Source organism: Bombina bombina, chromosome 3 (assembly GCF_027579735.1).
Source record: "Bombina bombina isolate aBomBom1 chromosome 3, aBomBom1.pri, whole genome shotgun sequence".
NCBI classification, from domain to species: domain Eukaryota; kingdom Metazoa; phylum Chordata; class Amphibia; order Anura; family Bombinatoridae; genus Bombina; species Bombina bombina.
The window spans coordinates 946,789,690-946,808,832 of NC_069501.1; the positions used below are offsets into that span (position 1 = coordinate 946,789,690).

The following is a 19,143-nucleotide window of genomic DNA, read 5'->3' on the forward strand; positions in this document are numbered from 1 at the left end:
ACAAAGGTTCTGGGTGCTCTTCTGGCGGTACTAAGACCGCGGGGAATCTCGGTAGCTCCATACCTAGACGACATTCTGATTCAAGCCTCAAGCTTTCAAACTGCCAAGTCTCATACAGAGTTAGTACTGGCATTTCTAAGGTCACATGGATGGAAGGTGAACGAAAAGAAAAGTTCACTTGTTCCACTCACAAGAGTTCCCTTCCTGGGGACTCTTATAGATTCTGTAGAAATGAGGATTTACCTGACAGAGGACAGGCTAACAAGACTTCAAAGTGCTTGCCGCACCCTTCATTCCATTCAACACCCGTCAGTGGCTCAATGCATGGAGGTAATCGGCTTAATGGTAGCGGCAATGGACATAGTTCCCTTTGCACGCTTACACCTCAGACCTCTGCAACTGTGCATGCTAAGTCAGTGGAATGGGGATTACTCAGACTTATCCCCTTCTCTGAATCTGGATCAAGAGACCAGAAATTCTCTTCTATGGTGGCTTTCTCGGCCACATCTGTCCAGGGGGATGCCATTCAGCAGACCAGACTGGACAATTGTAACAACAGACGCCAGCCTTCTAGGTTGGGGTGCCGTCTGGAATTCTCTGAAGGCTCAGGGACAATGGAGTCAGGAGGAGAGTCTCCTGCCAAAAAACATTCTGGAATTGAGAGCAGTTCTCAATGCCCTCCTGGCTTGGCCCCAGTTGACAACTCGGGGGTTCATCAGGTTTCAGTCGGACAACATCACGACTGTAGCTTACATCAACCATCAGGGAGGGACAAGAAGCTCCCTAGCTATGATGGAAGTATCAAAGATAATTCGCTGGGCAGAGTCTCACTCTTGCCACCTGTCAGCAATCCACATCCCGGGAGTGGAGAACTGGGAGGCGGATTTCTTAAGTCGTCAGACTTTTCATCCGGGGGAGTGGGAACTCCATCCGGAGGTCTTTGCCCAAATACTTCGACGTTGGGGCAAACCAGAGATAGATCTCATGGCGTCTCGACAGAATGCCAAGCTTCCTCGTTACGGGTCCAGATCCAGGGATCCAGGAGCAGTCCTGATAGATGCCCTGACAGCACCTTGGGACTTCAGGATGGCTTACGTGTTTCCACCCTTCCCGATGCTTCCTCGATTGATTGCCAGAATCAAACAAGAGAGAGCATCAGTGATTCTAATAGCTCCTGCGTGGCCACGCAGGACTTGGTATGCAGACCTGGTGGACATGTCATCCTGCCCACCTTGGTCTCTACCTCTGAAACAGGACCTTCTGATACAGGGTCCCTTCAAACATCAAAATCTAACTTCTCTGAAGCTGACTGCTTGGAAATTGAACGCTTGATTTTATCAAGACGTGGGTTTTCTGAGTCAGTTATTGATACCTTAATACAGGCTAGGAAGCCTGTTACCAGAAAGATTTACCATAAGATATGGCGTAAATACCTATATTGGTGTGAATCCAAAGGTTACTCTTGGAGTAAGGTTAGGATTCCTAGGATATTGTCTTTTCTACAAGAGGGTTTAGAAAAGGGTTTATCTGCTAGTTCATTAAAGGGACAGATCTCAGCTCTGTCCATTCTGTTACACAAACGTCTGTCAGAAGTTCCTGACGTCCAGGCTTTTTGTCAGGCTTTGGCCAGGATTAAGCCTGTGTTTAAAACTGTTGCTCCACCATGGAGTTTAAACCTTGTTCTTAATGTTTTACAGGGCGTTCCGTTTGAACCCCTTCATTCCATTGATATAAAGTTGTTATCTTGGAAAGTTCTATTTTTAATGGCTATTTCCTCGGCTCGAAGAGTCTCTGAATTATCAGCCTTACATTGTGATTCTCCTTATTTGATTTTTCATTCGGATAAGGTAGTTCTGCGTACTAAACCTGGGTTCTTACCTAAGGTAGTTACTAACAGGAATATCAATCAAGAGATTGTTGTTCCTTCCTTGTGCCCAAATCCTTCTTCGAAGAAGGAACGTCTACTGCACAACCTGGATGTAGTCCGTGCTCTAAAATTTTACTTACAGGCAACTAAGGAATTTCGACAAACGTCTTCTCTGTTTGTCGTTTACTCTGGGCAGAGGAGAGGTCAAAAAGCTTCTGCTACCTCTCTTTCTTTTTGGCTTCGTAGCATAATTCGTTTAGCTTATGAGACTGCTGGACAGCAGCCTCCTGAAAGAATTACAGCTCATTCTACTAGAGCTGTGGCTTCCACTTGGGCCTTCAAGAATGAGGCCTCTGTTGAGCAGATTTGCAAGGCTGCAACTTGGTCTTCGCTTCATACTTTTTCCAAATTTTACAAATTTGACACTTTTGCTTCTTCGGAGGCTATTTTTGGGAGAAAGGTTCTTCAGGCAGTGGTTCCTTCTGTATAAAGAGCCTGCCTATCCCTCCCGTCATCCGTGTACTTTTGCTTTGGTATTGGTATCCCAGAAGTAATGATGACCCGTGGACTGATCACACTTAACAGAAGAAAACATAATTTATGCTTACCTGATAAATTCCTTTCTTCTGTAGTGTGATCAGTCCACGGCCCGCCCTGTTTTTAAGGCAGGTAAATATTTTTTAATTTATACTCCAGTCACCACTTCACCCTTGGCTTTTCCTTTCTCGTTGGTCCTTGGTCGAATGACTGGGAGTGACGTAGAGGGGAGGAGCTATATGCAGCTCTGCTGGGTGAATCCTCTTGCACTTCCTGTTGGGGAGGAGTAATATCCCAGAAGTAATGATGACCCGTGGACTGATCACACTTCAGAAGAAAGGAATTTATCAGGTAAGCATAAATTATGTTTTTGCCCTGGGGTGCACAGCATTCCATTTGGGTGGGCATAGCCGACCCTGACGTCAGGTGATCAATGATTACCTGCAGATTAAAACTATAGTGACTTTATTTTTATGATGGTCTTTTTGGTTTTATTACAGGGGGTCATGGGTGTCTCTAGGCTTTTTTGATGGCCTATTATAGGTTTAAATATGTTAAAAAATGTTTTTATTCCTTTTTTTTTTAAGTGGGCTTAAACTTTATATGTCCAAGACACAAACCATTTTAAAGAGCAGACAATAAACTTTCAAATGGTGGGTCTTGATTGTTTCTAGAGCTTAAGGGAGCTGATATTGAGGAATCTTTACCCCTCCATCCAACTTCCTTACTGTTGCCTGCACATCCAGGTCTACGGGGTTAGTGACGTAACCCCCAAGGCAGAACATGCAGTGATCTGAGATGTCATTGCAGAAAATGCATCATGTCTGCAGAAAGAACAGGGCACATGCAGGAACTGTTACTGCTTTAACTTTGCAGTGCTGCTCAACATCAGGCTGTTCTCTTCAAAAAAAGAGCTCTGCTCTGGCAGCACTGTGTAAGTTTTCCTTAACACAGCACATTCACAACAAAGTGCTGTTTGAAGTGAAAAGTCAAATATGCAGTATTGACTAGCTCTGCAGTGTTGACTGGCTCTCAGGCCCCTAACTTTTCCCAGTCTGCAAAGCTGTGTTAAATGCACATTTTTTATTACTACATTTCTGTTAGATCAAAAGAAAAGGAAACAAATTTATTCAAGAGATATTTTACAATTATTTTTTTTTGTCTGCAGCTAATTTGCAATCTAATTTTCAACTGCTGCAATATATTTTAAAACTTTTACAATTGCTTTAAATCTCATCACAGAAAGGGAAAAAAAAGTTCTGCCTCTGGGGACGTAACCAGGCCCATGCGTGGTGACTTTACTAGCATTGCCACATTCTTCCACTGTGCCAGGCCACTTGGCAACCTCATACATGTAGGTGATGACCATGTTATTTCATCCGCTTAAAGGGTTAATTTAAAGGGAAATTAAAGGTGTTTTTTTTTAAATGGTAGAAATGATGTACATTAGTTTTATAATGAATGTTAAATTGTTAATGAAATGTATATTCGTTTCGTTTCTATGAAATGAAAATCTGAATAAATGAATAGACCAGAAAATTTAAAGAAAACTAATAAATACTGACAAAATTCATCAGTATATATTTGTTTCCTTTAAATGGTTAAATACTACCTTTAGCATGCTGGAGTGATGCTCTAACCCGCGCCTCTTCATCACAGAGAGATCTGTGCTAATAGGAAGCTTAGGGCAGGGGCTCCCAGGGCCTATTCAAAAGCAGAAGGTCCAGCTCGCTAAAGCGAAGTATAAAGCTACAGGTGAACTTTTTTCACCTGTAGCTTTGAAACATTTACATTAGTTTAACGAAAACAAAGGTAAATGTTTAACAAACATTCAGTATTGGTTTTATTTAAATAGCACAAGCAACAAATATTCAGGCAATCTAATTTTATGCACACCTCTAATAATTGGTAATTCCTTTCATAAAATGATGATAGTCCACAGTCCTCCATAACATATAATATGTATTTCCCATCACTAGGAGGAGATCAAGAACCCATACAAGAGTTTTAAAACCCTCCCATCTCTCTCTTAGTTTTGTTCTTGGCCTCATAGGAGATAGTTGAGAATAGAGGTTGTGAAGCTCAGACCTATGTGAGACCCAGAGTCCCTGAGGAGTATCATTTACAAAGAAAGAAAGAAAAGACTCTTCACAGCAGCTGAATGATACAGGAATACCCTGCTAATGGGACTTCAGTCATAACTACCCTCAGAAATCGCAGGGACTCGTCCTTTGCCTCCCCCTGAGGGACTCCGATATTTTCTACTTCAATTCTCTGCGGTACTTGATACCTGCACTGTATGGGGCCTCTATTGGATACTGCTGCAGTTGCATTAACATTGACATGCCTGGTATGCCAGTCATGGGGTGCTGCGTAAGGTAAGTGCTTTTACAAAGCCCAGACAAAGCCCAGAGGCTATTTGAAGGTACTCTGACGCAGGTACAGCATAGCCAGGGGACTTCACCTGCTCCCCTCATGGCACCACGTTTTTCTCAATATCATATTCCTAACAGTTCTACTAGCATTGGGAACATTATTAAAGTGACACTGAACCCAAATTTTTTCTTTTGTTATTCAGATAGAGCATGCAATTTTAAGCAACTTTCTAATTTATTCCTATTATCATTTTTTCTTTGTTCTCTTGCTATCTTTATTTGAAAAAAGATGGCATCTAAGCTTTTTTTGGTTCAGAACTCTGGATAGCAATTTTTTATTGATGGATGAATTAATCCACCAATTAGCAAGGACAACCCAGCTTGTTCACCAAAAATGGGCCTGCATCTAAACTTACATTCTTGCATTTCAAATAAAGATACCAAGAGAATGAAGAAAATTTGATAATAGGAGTAAATTAGAAAGTTGCTTAAAATTGCATGCTCTATCTGAATCGCAAAAGAAAAAAACATTGGGTTCAGTGTCCCTTTAAGGAAGCCCCTGACCATTTTTAACCCACTGGCAGCTTAAGGGTTTTTTATTTGAGCACTTTTAAAAATGATGTGTATGGCCCTTTAAGAGAATCGACAATAGCTCAGTGCATGATGCGTTTCAGTAGTGCAGGCTTTGGTTAGGCTGGGGAACACATTTTGACAGGGTTTATAGGAATATTATGCTTGGTGCACTATATTTTATTCACAAACAACCAAAGGTGTTTTTTTTCACTATACTAAGACACCAGCTTTAGTCCTGGCTGTAGCTCCGCCCCTCAGTGTTTTCTGGCCTTTCTCTATCAATCCAGAACCTCTGCTTCTTTTAGATTTAATCTACGACAGCTGGGGCCTACTTCTAAACAGATTCTAAGTTGAATTTCAGTGCCTGTCAAACCCAGGAAAGGGGTGAGTATCCATACATGAGCTGCCAGGAATTAGGGCATCTTTTTATTTCTGGGGGCTATAAAGCTGATTACATTGGGAGATTGTGTTAGTGTCTGAGTAAGTATTACTATAGTGTAGAGGGCTCTCTACCAGGTTTTCTCTGTTACTGTTTATTATATAAGGTGTCATTTATATACTGTTACATAAGTACAAACATGTAACAAAATATTTCTGTCCCCACTGTTATTTCCATAGAGGAGTCAGTTACTGATATCCCTCTATATACATATATATTTATTTTGCAAAGATGTTTCAGTATGACAGGTCACTCAAATCTGTAAGAATTGTATGCCTCAAATTTTGGATACATAGCTGCAACAGTCTGAATTCTCTCCGCAGTTGACAATCATGGGGAAAACTACTGTTTTTACCCCTGAAGCTACAAATAAAATATACATCATAGTGACTGTTTGTTTAATGACTGCCCCCAAACTAAGTAAGCATAAGCATACATCTGGAGTTTTGACTCGGTTGACTGAGGTAAATGTGCAAAATATTTCTTGTGCTGATAACCTAAGGTTCAGAATTGATAACATCCTCTCTGAAGATTTTTTTTTTTTTATATAAAGACTTTAGGAAGCAGTACACCATAGCACATTTTTATGTGAGCTGCAGTGTACCAAATTTATTATAATATGTAGAGCTGCAATAACTAATCGTTATAATCGATTATGAACATAGTTGTCAATGAATCTCATAATCGATTAGTTGCTTTGCAGTTAGTTGGTCTGTGCACAGCACCAACTGCTTCACTCAAATGAGCTTATGCACATAGTATTGTGTTTTATGGTTATGCCCTTAGCCTAAATGACGTCTACAGACATTTACTTTTAACTTTTTCAGGACAGTAGAAGTTTACAACTACTTCTGGCTTATGTGCAACCCAGAAATAAAAGTAATCATTTGGATTGTTCATATTAAATCAGGAGATTTTGGACTATGCTTTGCATGATCTAGTACTGAGCTTGTTATTTACTCCTAGCCCTAGATTGATGGAATTTATCTGTTTGCACAATTATTAGCGGATTGCTTGCTATTGCTGATTATATGTACTGTATAAATAAATGTGTAAGGCTTTGTCCTGTTATTGATATAAAGTCCTTAGCGCTTTAAAAAAAAATATATTTTTTTAATTTTTTTTTAAGTAAATTGTGATAATTTGTACCAGATCCAACCTCTATAAGTATATATATGTTTTTTTTAAAGCGGACTAGATATTTTTCCCTAACCTTATAGCTGGTTATTTAACATTGCATATAGATATTCAAGATATTTTGGAAAACACTTTGCATTGGTGAAGAGCTAACAAAGATAAATATCTCACTTTGGCGAAAATGCCAAAACCCTACTTATGCATCTCAAGCACCACCACCTGAGCACCTCTTCTCTGTTGCAGGCAATATAGCTGCAAAAAGAGAGCCAGCCTTAGCCAGGAGTACGTCATATTGACATTTTTACATTTCACTGTAAAGTTTCTGAAAGAGTGAATAGCAGAATATTATAAACATTTATATTCTACCTCTTTCTAGTTCTACCTCTTTTCAAACAGTTTGTAGTTTTGTTCTGCTTAATTATAAAACTGTGCTCTGCTGCTTAAAAATTGTACAAATAGCTGTGTTAATGTAAAGTTTTAGTCTGAAGTTTATATTTGTAACACTCATTATGTGGATTTTATTTAAAATAAAGGAAACAATTATTGATTCTTTTTTTATCCGATTAGTCAATTAATCGAAAAAATAATCGGTTTATTAATCGATTATGAAAATAATTGTTAGTTGTAGCCCTACTAATATGTGCAATTAGATATTGTACTAAACTTTACATATGGTGCCATTACCATTTATTACAACTATCTAAGCTATTAATACTTATTTATAAGTCAATTAAGTATTGTGCTCCCTTCATTGCCAGGGAATATAAACGGATAGTTTATTTATGCCAGTCTGCAATTTTATACTGTTGCATCTTGCAGATTCTGTATACTAAACAGATAATACTTTTTACATAGAAAGAACTCCCTGTCTCTGTGGATGCAAGACTTTACATGTCCTATGTTATTTGTGTACACAATCTATAGTGTATATGCCCCTCTAGGTATAAACTTTTCATTCATGGTACTCTGCCTGTTTATTTCCTATTGCAGTTTGCAGGAGTTATCTGTATATTCATACATCAGTTTAGATTCTTTAGAGATAAGATCTATTGGTGTCTCTTTTATACTTATGTTATGTGTAATTTATATCTACAAAGATTCTTTCATGCAGATGCTAAACATTGATCATGACTATTTTTGCTATATCTAGAGACGTTAGATTTAGGCCACTCATGGAACCTATTTCTCTACGCTGGAATCTGAACTTACTTTTATATATATATATATATATATATATATATTTATATTTATTACAAGGTTCTTCTCTTAAACCTTTGCATTAAATTGCTTATCACTATTAACTAGGAAAGTACTCTTTAGTTTAGCAATCTCTTTAGTATAAAGAGTTTTTAAATTGTTAAAGGGACAGTCAAGTCCAAAATAAACTTTCATGATTCAAAAAGGGCATGCCACTTTAAACAACTTTCCAATTTACTGTTATCACAAATTTCGCTTTGTTCTCTTGATATTCTTAGTTGAAAGCTAAACCTAGGTAGGCTCATATGCTAATTTGTTAGACCTTGAAGGCCACCTCTAATACATTTTGACAGTTTTTCACCTCCTAGATGTCATTAGTTCATGTGTGTTATATAGATAACATTGAGGTCATGCACGTGAAGTTACCTAGGAGTAAGTACTGATTGGCTAAAATGCAAATCTGTCAAAAGAACTGAAATAAGGGGGCAGTTTGCAGAGGCTTAGATACAAGGTAATCACAGAGGTAAAACGTGTATTAATATTACAGTGTTGGTTATGCAAAACTGGGGAATGGGTAATAAAGGGATTATCTATCTTTTAAAACAATAGAAATTCTGGTTATGACTCTCACTTTAACCTTGTCTGTGATTCTACATTTTCTTTGTAAAGGAAAATACCATTTAAGTGATGGTTTCCTTCATTGTGTTCAGATCCTGCTAACTAAGTAGTGAATATTACAATCTGATTATAGTAAACGCTTTGAAGTTCTATCTCCAAGCAACTATAGTTTTTAGTCAAACTTCTAGTTTGGTTTTTCACTACTAAATCTAGTAATGGGCAGAAGGCTACTAAGATTGCGTTTGCCTTTTAACTCATAAGAAGGAATTCAAGACTTTATTGACGTTTGAAAGGACACCTTTCTAAGAGCATTACATCTTTTTCTTCAAGAGCAGTTGCAACTTTGTGGGGTTTTGAAAGATTTTACATCTTTGGAGCAGATTTGCAAAGCTGCAATATGTCTTATCTCCATACTTTTTTCAGAGTTTTTTAGCTTGAGGTTTTGCTTTTTAGCAAGCAGCTTTTGGCAGATTCAACCAGCCAATCAGATTTTTCCTACCTTAATTCCGATTGGCTGATAGAATCCTATCAGCCAATTGGAATTCGAGGGACGCCATCTTGGATGACGTCATTTAAAGGAACCTTCATTCGGCGAGTAGGCGTCTGTTGAAGAGGATGGATCCGCGTCGGCTAGAAGAAGATGGCTCGGCTCCACTCCGGATGGATGAAGATAGAAGATGCCGCTTGGATGAAGATGTCTGCCGGTCCGGATGTCCTCTTCTGCCTGGATAGGATGAAGACTTTTGCCGGTCTGGATGTCCTCTTCTGCCCCATCGGATGAAGACTTCAGCCCGGCTAGGTGAACACGACTCAAGGTAGGGAAATCTTCAGGGGGGTTGTGTTAGGTTTATTTAAGGGCGGTTTGGGTTAGAGTAGGGGTATGTGGGTGGTGGGTTTTAATGTTGGGGGGGGTTGTATTTTTTTTTACAGGCAAAAGAGCTGATTACTTTGGGGCATGCCCTTTTAAGGGCTGGTAAAAGAGCTGGTTACTTTTTAATTTAGAATAGGGTAGGGACCTTTATTATTTTGGTGGGCTTTTTTATTTTATTAGGGGGGTTAGAGTAGGTGTAATTAGCCTAATATTCTTGTAATTTTTTTTATTTTTTGTAATTTAGTGTTTTTTTTTTTGTAATTTAGTTTATTTAATTGTATGCAATTGTAGGTAATTTATTTATTTAATTAATTTATTGATAGTGTAGTGTAGGTTTAATTGTAATTTAGGTTAGGATTTATTTTACAGGTAACTTTGTAATTATTTTAACTAGGTAGCTATTAAATAGTAAATAACTATTTAATAGCTATTGTACCTAGTTAAAATAAATACAAAGTTGCCTGTAAAATAAATATAAATCCTAAAATAGCTACAATATAATTATCCGTTATATTGTAGCTATATTAGGGTTTATTTTACAGGTAAGTATTTAGTTTTAAATAGGAATACTTTAGTTAATAAGATTTAAATTATTTCGTTAGATTCAAATTATATTTAATTAAGGGGGGTGTTAGGGTTAGCGTTAGACTTAGCTTTAGGGGTTAATACATTTATTAGAGTAGCGGCGAGGTCCGGTCGGCAGATTGGGGGTTAATACTTGAAGTTAGGTGGCGGCGATGTTAGTGAGGGCAGATTAGGGGTTAATACTATTATTGGGTTAGCGAGGCGGGAGTGCGGCGGTTTAGGGGTTAATACATTTATTATAGTGGCGGCGAGGTCCGGTCAGCAGATTAGGGGTTATTAAGTGTAGGTAAGGTAGCGGCGCCGTTGGGGGGGGGGGCAGATTAGGGGTTAATAAATATAAAATAGAGGTCGGCGGTGTTAGGGGCAGCAGATTAGGGGTTCATAGGGATAATATAGGTTGCGACGGTGTACGGAGCGGCAGATTAGGGGTTAATAATATAATGCAGGTGTCAGCGATAGCGGGGGTGGCAGATTAGGGGTTAATAAGTGTAAGGTTAGGGGTGTTTAGACTCGGGGTTCATGTTAGGGTGTTAGGTGCAGACTTAGAGAGTGTTTCCCCATAGGAAACAATGGGGCTGCGTTGGGAGCTTAACGCTGCTTTTTTGCAGGTGTTAGGTTTTTTTTCATCCTTATCTGCCCGATTGTTTCCTATGGGAGAATCGTGCACGAGCACGTTTTGCCAGCTTACCGCTACCGTAAGCAACGCTGGTATTGAGGGTTGAAGTGGCGGTAAATTCGGCTCAACGCACCCTTTTTGGAGCCTAACGCAGCCCTTCAGACAACTCTCAATACCAGCGTTGTCTTAAGGGTGCGTTGGGAAAAAAAAGCTGCGTTAGCTATGCTGGTCTTTACCGACAAAACTCTAAATCTAGGCGATAATTTTTTAGCTAAGAATAAATTTGGTTTTTAAAAATCATTATTTATTTTTACCTGTCCACCAATATTTCTGTGTGAGTTGTCCCTATTAGCTAGTGAGGAACAGATCCTTGAACAGTTGTGTACAAACATGCATATGCAGTTTACTTCCTTATCTGTACAGATTATACTTACACATTTTAGTTGCAAGTAAATAAATAATTTTTTATTTCTGCGCTTTTATAGTTATAGTTGAATTGAGTTGAACAATTTAAACAATTTGAGATTCTAATACAAAATGTTTTATTTGTAGTAAAAAATACAATATACTTTAATTATTTATTTTGTTAAATTTTCCTATAATTTAATTCTGATGATTGTTGGCTTTCTAATTCCTTTAAAAAATGGAAGTTTAGACCCCACACTAAACACGGCTGCATTTCATGCAGTCATCTTACACTCTAGCAACCCATTTATATATGTTCTAATTGGCCTCAGCAGAGTAGGAAACTTAAAGGGACAGTCAAGTCCAAAAAAAACTTTCATGATTCAAATAGGGCATGCAATTTTAAACAACTTTCCAATTTGCTTTTATCACCAATTTTGCTTTGTTCTCTTGGTATTCTTATGTGAAAATTAGACCTTGAAGGCTGCCTCTATTCTAAATGCATTTTGACAGTTTTTCACTACTAGAGGGCATTAGTTCAGGTGTTCCATATAGATAACATTGAGCTCATGCACAAGTCTTTCAAAAGAACTGAAATAAGGGGACACTCTGCAGAGGCTTAGATACAAGGTAATTATAGAGGTATAAAGTGTATAATTATAACTGTTTGTTGGTTATGCACAACTGGGGAATGGGTAATTAAAGGATTATCTATCTTTTAAAACAACAAATTCTGGTGTTGACTGTCCCTTTAAATCACAATATGGCACTGTCCTTTGCTTAATACACAGTAAAACTTTACACTATTTTGTATACATCTGTATATTTTTTCAGGCTAATATTTTCTTTGAATACATCATTCTGTCTAGCATTTATTTAGTGCCACACTGTAAAAGCATTGATATTCCGTGAGAAAAACATATATTATTCACTTGAAGGTAGATTAATGGCATAAAGAAAGTAAGGGAATCATTTAGTAATACAATAATCTAATAAACAGTATAAATTAGACATGTGCAAAGGTTTGTATGTTGTCGTTGTGCCAACAAATAACTTAATTACCCTCGGTTTCTGGCATTAGGTTAGTTCTGATACCAGATATATTAGAACAGGTTTCTGGCATTAGGTTAGTTCTGATACCAGATATATTAGAACAGATGTGCAACTCAAAATACCTTTTTTTTTAAAGGGCCATAATACCAAAATGTTTAAACACTTGAAAGTGATGCAGTATAGCTGTAAAAAGCTGATTAGAAAATATCACCTGAACATCTCTATGTAAAAAAGAAAGATATTTTACCTCAAAAGTTCCTCAGTAGCCACCTCCCATTGTAAAGGATTTCTAAGCAGCATTTTAGTGTGTTTGTCCTGGGACATCTGAAGGGACTAGCATCGTGCACTCTCATATTATTTCACCAATCAGGTAAAGGAAGCTTACTATGAAATCTCATGAGAGTTAAGTCAAATCTCATGAGATCACAGTAAGAGTTCATGACCTCAGCACTGCTGATGCTGATTGGCTGCTGTTCATTTCTTCATTTTTTTAATTTTTTTTACCTGCAGCTGGGAGCAGCTGAGTATAACTTTTTACACAGAACTAACTCTACTGAGCTGAGGAGATTGTGAGGTAAAATATCTTCCTTTTTTACATAGAGATGCTCAGGTAATATTTTCCTGTCAGCTTTTTACAGTTATACTGCATCAGTTTCAAGTGATTTAGCATATTAGTATTATGCCCCTTTAAACAGATATTTTTTAGGTGCACTTTTGCTTTAATATATCAATTAATATATATTCCTTTGCAAAATGAATGACTAAATACAGAAATTTGCAAATTTAGTATAAATATCCTCTGAGAAGATATAGGCCACATAGGATTGTAAGCAAAACAAAAGTTTCCTGGTGCTCACTTTTGATTTGAACAATACAAAATGTTGCTTTTCTTTTTTTCTAGGGATGTTTTCCTGGTATAGTGTGTGTGATGACAACATCTGCAAAATCCCCATATTTAAAAAATGATTCCTTATTTATCCTCCTAAGCAAATACACCAGAGGAATAAGATATACATTGGAGCAGCACTGCTTAAAGAAAATGAATACAAATATCTCTCATAATGAGGATGATGATACCAATCAATCTGTTTCTTCAATTGAGGATGATTTTGTTACCGCTTTTGAGCACTTAGATGAGGAAGAGTCCGTACCTACAAATGAAAACCTGGGTATGTGTTTCTTAGTCTGATTTAGGAAAAAATATATTTTTCCATATTTTTTCTGTCCGAATGCCTTCAAATTCTCTTACATTTTCTTAACTGTTTATGCTCTCACTTCTATTTAATATTTAATAATATTTAATAATTGTTATATAAGCTATTAAGATTCTACAAAGATAAGTATTTTCTCCTGGTGTTTTAGTATTGAATTGAATTTATATGTTACTGTCCTACTTACGTGACTAAAAGCTATACATTGTTTTCTTGCTTTGTTTTGAGTTCTTCAAAGTAAAAGTTATCATTTGACGCAAGATTTTATTATATTATCAAATAAAGTATATATGGTAATTTGGATTTATATTTCAAAAGCATGCTCTGATATTATACTATCATAATACATAGGAATGTTTTATTATATTTTATTTTGTTTTAGGAGAATGCGGTTTCATAAGACATCAACGAGATGCTGCTTCACAAACACAGCCTTCTCATTATCTTGATATCAGTGGGTCAAAAATTATATTTAGCTCAGTGCGCCGAAGATCATCTATAAAAGCTGCAACATTAATGAATTTCATGGGTATTCCTGACCTGCAAGTTAAGAATACTGTTACCACTTCTATATATGATCCCTGGAAGAAAATTAACATTTCTGGCCAACACAAGAAAATATTCACACACTCCTCTGCTGAGTCTTCAGATTCTGACTGTTCAAGTCCAAGCCCTGTCATTTTCTTAGATGAAGAAGGGTATCAAAAAAGCATGAAAGCAAAACTTAACTTGCCAAAAATTCCTGTTGTCAAAGATGGTATTGAAGATTCTGACTCAGAATTAAGTGAGTTTTTTGATAGCTTTGATCAGTTTGATGACCAAGAACCATTTTTAGAAAATAGCAGTAAACCTCATCAAACATCCGTTCTGGTCAGCCCACCTAAAAAGAAAAAATGTACACATGGACAAATTACAACTGCTGCTATGAATCCTCAGAAGTTTAAGTCGGACTGTCCCACACTGCTAGCTAATGTAAGAAAGCCAACCCCTCGTAAACCAGAATCTCCATATAGTAACATATGTACTGCTCCTGATTCACCCCGTCCAGTAAAAACATCCAATAATGATACCGGCACTTTATTTAGTACAATTAGCTCATCTGCTTTTAGTCCACTAGGTATTACAACAACGGCTGAGTGCTTTTATCATGTGGATAATAATGAAGATGTTGCTTCAAAGAAAGATAATTCTTATGCTGCTTATAGTGAATATGCTAATCGTGTATGCACTGAAATGTTCAACTCTCTATTAAGCTCTAACCCTTCTACTAAGCTTGCTGTAACAAAAAAAGAGGAGAAAACTGCAAAACTTGCTAGAAAATCTTGTAACAAAGAGACTGAGCGAAAACTGAAATTCAAGCAAAAAACAGCTAAACTTGGCATTCAGAAATTTGCTACTGAGTTGGTTGAAAAAAGTTTTGGTAATGCATTTAAAGATCTGCAAAAAGGTGTTACGACTTGTACAAGTGCCCTGTGTCATTTAGCTGCTAGGTTAACGTCCTACGTATTTCAAATGGCTTTTTATGAAATTGGAAGGAGGCAAGCATTTTCAATAAAGAAACGGGCCATTAATAGTTTAGCAAACCTTATGGTCAGTGAAGTTATAACAAGTGCTCTGCAAGATCTACGGTTTATAAAGAAACAGATGATTACTAATGCTGTTACCCGCTTTGCTGCAGACCTTGCAGAGGAACTTGTTTTTGAAGGTATTATGGAAGTGTGCCAGTTTTCCCATCCTCCAACCCCAACAGTTTCCTCTTGTCAGAATTTTGATTATGAAAATGTTGTAGTTAGTTCTTATGCAAAAGATTTGTCAGAATCTGTGATTCAAGAAGCATTCATTGAGTTATCCCAGGTGAATGTGACTTTTACAACTCAAGCGGCCATCAGTGTTTCCATGGACAACCTAAAATATGTAAGTTCAGAAGGCATGATGCAGTCTGCACAAACATCTGCTACATTTCCTAATATGAAGGATAGGATTTATATACCCTATAATGTAGGACATGAGTCAAAAAAAGATTACAATATGCATCATGCTTTGTTCTTTACTTCAGGTCTTATAAGTTCTATTCCCGTTCCTGTTGCTGCTAAGGTACTTAGTGAAAAACGATCTTCACTGACAGATGGCCTATATAATAATGATGGTGAAAATGTTAATACTTCCACAAAAAGAACAGATGGAGGGTCACATGATAGACTTACTACTAATAGCCAACTAATGCAGCATTCTTCTGCTTTGGAAGGCTGTGATGACTTTAATCATAAGGTTATTAAACCCTTCTCTACCTCGATGGTGGATATAATTGTAAATGAAGCATATGAAGTTATGACTTCCTCCAAAGTAACAAGAGCTACAGAAAAAAAGGTAACAAAAAAAGTTATTGATATTCCAACCAAACAGGACATTTTGAATGAGAAATCGTTAACCAATCATTTTGCAGATGAGTTAGCCAGCTGTATGTTGCAACATTCCGTTGATGAAATTGCAGGTATGAATTTAAATAAATGTGTAACAGCTAGTGACTTGTTACCTGTCATGGTTGAAAAAAATAAATCTTCAGAGCTAGACTCTAAAATACTTAAATATGGAGCAACTTTGACAGAACATCATCTGGTTAACAAATCTCCCTCATCTCCAGAATACACTCAGAGGTCCTTCTTATCTAAAATACATTCTGAACAAGAATGTAGTGATATCAACTCCTCATTCTCAAGCGTTTCCATAAAAGGTTTGCATTTTTCAGCTAACAAAATAAATTCAGAAGGACCATCTACATCCGTATATGGGGATATGCCAGTTTCATCAATGTTTGGTTTTCAAAGCTGTCTTTCGCATATAAATAGTTTTTCCTCAGCAATGTGTAGCTGTAATGGCAACTTCTTCATTGATGATAAGGCAAGTCAAAGATATGCAAATGGAATTTTCCTACCTGGAACTCCACCACCAACTCCATTAGCATGTAATGAAATAAGTCCTGAAAGAAGCTTTAAAAAGCTTAGCAGGAAACTTAAAGGACAGTTGGCAAAAGAGTTTTATCCGGCAACCCCACCCTCTACTCCCCATCTATCAGCTTTTGAACCTGACTGTATGAAGAAAGATGAGTTCATGCTAAAACTGATGAGATCACTATCAGAAGAAGTGGAGAGCTCCAGCAGCGATGATAATTTTGAAGACTTTGAAATTTCTGAAGAAACATCGCAGTATGCTGATTATTTATCTACTAATATCATATCAATTGCTACTGAAATGGCAGCTTACTGTTTACATGATAAATCCCTCCCAGGAGCAGTAGTAAAAAATACATCTTTGTTAAGTACCCTGAGTGATAAATGGGGATACCCGGCATACATGATGAATTTATCTGAAGGAACTTTAGATACACTGTGCAGATATGCAAGTGGAGTTGCAGGAGAAGTCATTAATGATGCAAAGAAAGTCGTTGGCAAGAGACAAACTACATTAGTAAACAAAGTAAAATGTGATGTTGGTTATTGTCAAAGACGGAATGTCATAGATTATAGTCAAAAAGAAAAAGGATGTGCATTTACATGTATGAGCTTTAAAGAAGAAGATCCTATCAATCTCTTGTTGCCTCAAAGTAATTATTCAATTGGTTTGACTTCAAAATATCCAAGTTGTGAAAGTGTGACAGAAGAGTATGCAGACCACATTATACGGGTGCTGCAAATGGAAGGGGGAAACAGTGAGTTGATTATCGATCAGTATGCTAGCAGATTAGTTTATAGAGCTATAAAGTCTGGTCTACAGCAGGCTTCTAAAAAAAATAAACAAAAATGCAATAAGAGAGTTGTCCCTCATATAAATTCCGAAGCTAATAGTACACAGGAAATACTGAGACTTCTCAACAGGACACACAAGAAAGAAAAAGGCAGGTCAATTAAAAACAAATCCGCAATTCAGTCATATAGTGAGGAATCCTCTGTAGATGGAAGAGATGTGTTGAGACCACAGTTCACAGGCTTATTACATTTTGCAGAATCTCTTGCAAACACCATAACCTGCGATGTAAGACAAAAACTTAAAATATCAGCTGCCTCTCTTCCTAAATCACTGACTGATTCTTGTCTGTATACAAAATCAAAAACTGAAGATGTAACTGACATTGTCAAAACGACTTACTCCAGCACTCTCATTCCATTTTCACAGAAAGATAAACGGTATCACAGCACCGGCAGTTTAAATGAGCATGGACTTAATGAGGGTATTATGCAAGCAATTGAGCAGTATGCATGCAAAGTTGTTGATAAAACCTTAGAATTTAGCATGGAGACGGCAAGGCTTCAAGCTGTGGCAAATAGAAAGAAAATAGATAAAACTCCATATTCAGGAAAACTTGTACATACATATGGAACAGCTTGTAAGCTTTGCAGTGCAAAAGAGCAAAATAATTCAATGTCGTCATCTTGTCATTTCTTGTTGGGACATGAAGCCTCGAAAAAAAATAAGCAGTGTTCAAAGTCTAAATTCAATTCCTCTAAAAAAACAAGAGTTTTACATCTTAATGTGCCCAAAATTCAAATTGATATTGATAAAAGAACAATATTTGCTGAGAAAATAGTTAGTGCTGCTATTGAGAAAGCAGAACGTGAACTTAGCAACACAAGTTTAGCTGCTGACAGTGGGATCGGGCATGATGGTTCCAGTTTTGCCGAAAGTCTGTCTACAGAAGTAATGCTTCCTGCTATGAAGAACCTTGGCCATGTTGCTAACACGAGGTAAGATAATATGTATATTATTTATTATTCTACCAATGCACTGATATTTGATATTTGTTTCAAGATTAAACTATATTGCTGTTCTAGAGTGTGTATATTTTCTCGTGGTCATTAACAGATTAAAAAGAGCTAATAGAATTCCAAATATTAATATATTTTTATTTATTTTAATAATTAATACAATATGTATAAATCATTATACCGTAAAGTCCTAGAGGTATCTGATGACAACTTTCTGTATATAGAGATTAGCGTCTGACTAAACAATGCTCTATTCTCTAAAATGGTACTTCTTTAATTTTAGGCATTTACACAGAATTCATACATGGTACTCCATATCTACATGATGTTATGTATTGTAATATACTATTCTCATGCGTAGTAAAGTGCATTGTAGAAACTCTGTAGAATTGCACATTAGTGTACGCAATATTAGAATATCATGGGCACATTAATTCTAGTGTGTATTGCAAGTTGAAAGTAAATGTGTTCAATTTAGCACATTCAAATTTAACGTGTGTCAGGTTATGGCCTAGTTATGTGAAGACCTTGATAAAAGGGTTTGGGTTAAAATAAAAGTTGCACCAAGCACAACATAAATACAAATAGTAATATAGTCATACAAATATTAATATTTTTTATAAGGGTTCAAAGGAATATTGTATATGGCCATGTATTTTTCACACAGTCACGTGAAAAAGAAAAATACACCCTCTTTGAATTCTATGGTGTTACGTAGCAGGACATAATAAAAATCATCTGGTCCTTAGCAGGTCTTATAATTAAGGTTAGTGCACCTTATGATTAAAAGCTTGTAGAACCACCTTTAGCAGCAAAAACTTTAAGTAATAGTTTTCTGTATGACTTTATCAGTCTCTCACATTGTTGTGGAGGAATTTTGGTCCACTCTTTACAATGTT

The 19,143-nt window shown here is 36.8% G+C and overlaps 1 protein-coding gene across 4 annotated transcripts in view; it reads left to right on the plus strand.

The window, feature by feature from the left end:
* AKAP11 (A-kinase anchoring protein 11) overlaps positions 1 to 19,143 on the plus strand; it is a 323,323-nt gene that overhangs the window by 156,514 nt on the left and 147,666 nt on the right. For all 4 annotated transcript variants that reach the window (XM_053707970.1, XM_053707974.1, XM_053707972.1 and 1 more), the window contains exons 6-7: positions 13,175 to 13,442; positions 13,867 to 18,223. In XM_053707970.1, the coding sequence (XP_053563945.1) occupies positions 13,175 to 13,442; positions 13,867 to 18,223 (4,625 nt within the window). The remainder of the gene's footprint in view (positions 1 to 13,174; positions 13,443 to 13,866; positions 18,224 to 19,143) is intronic.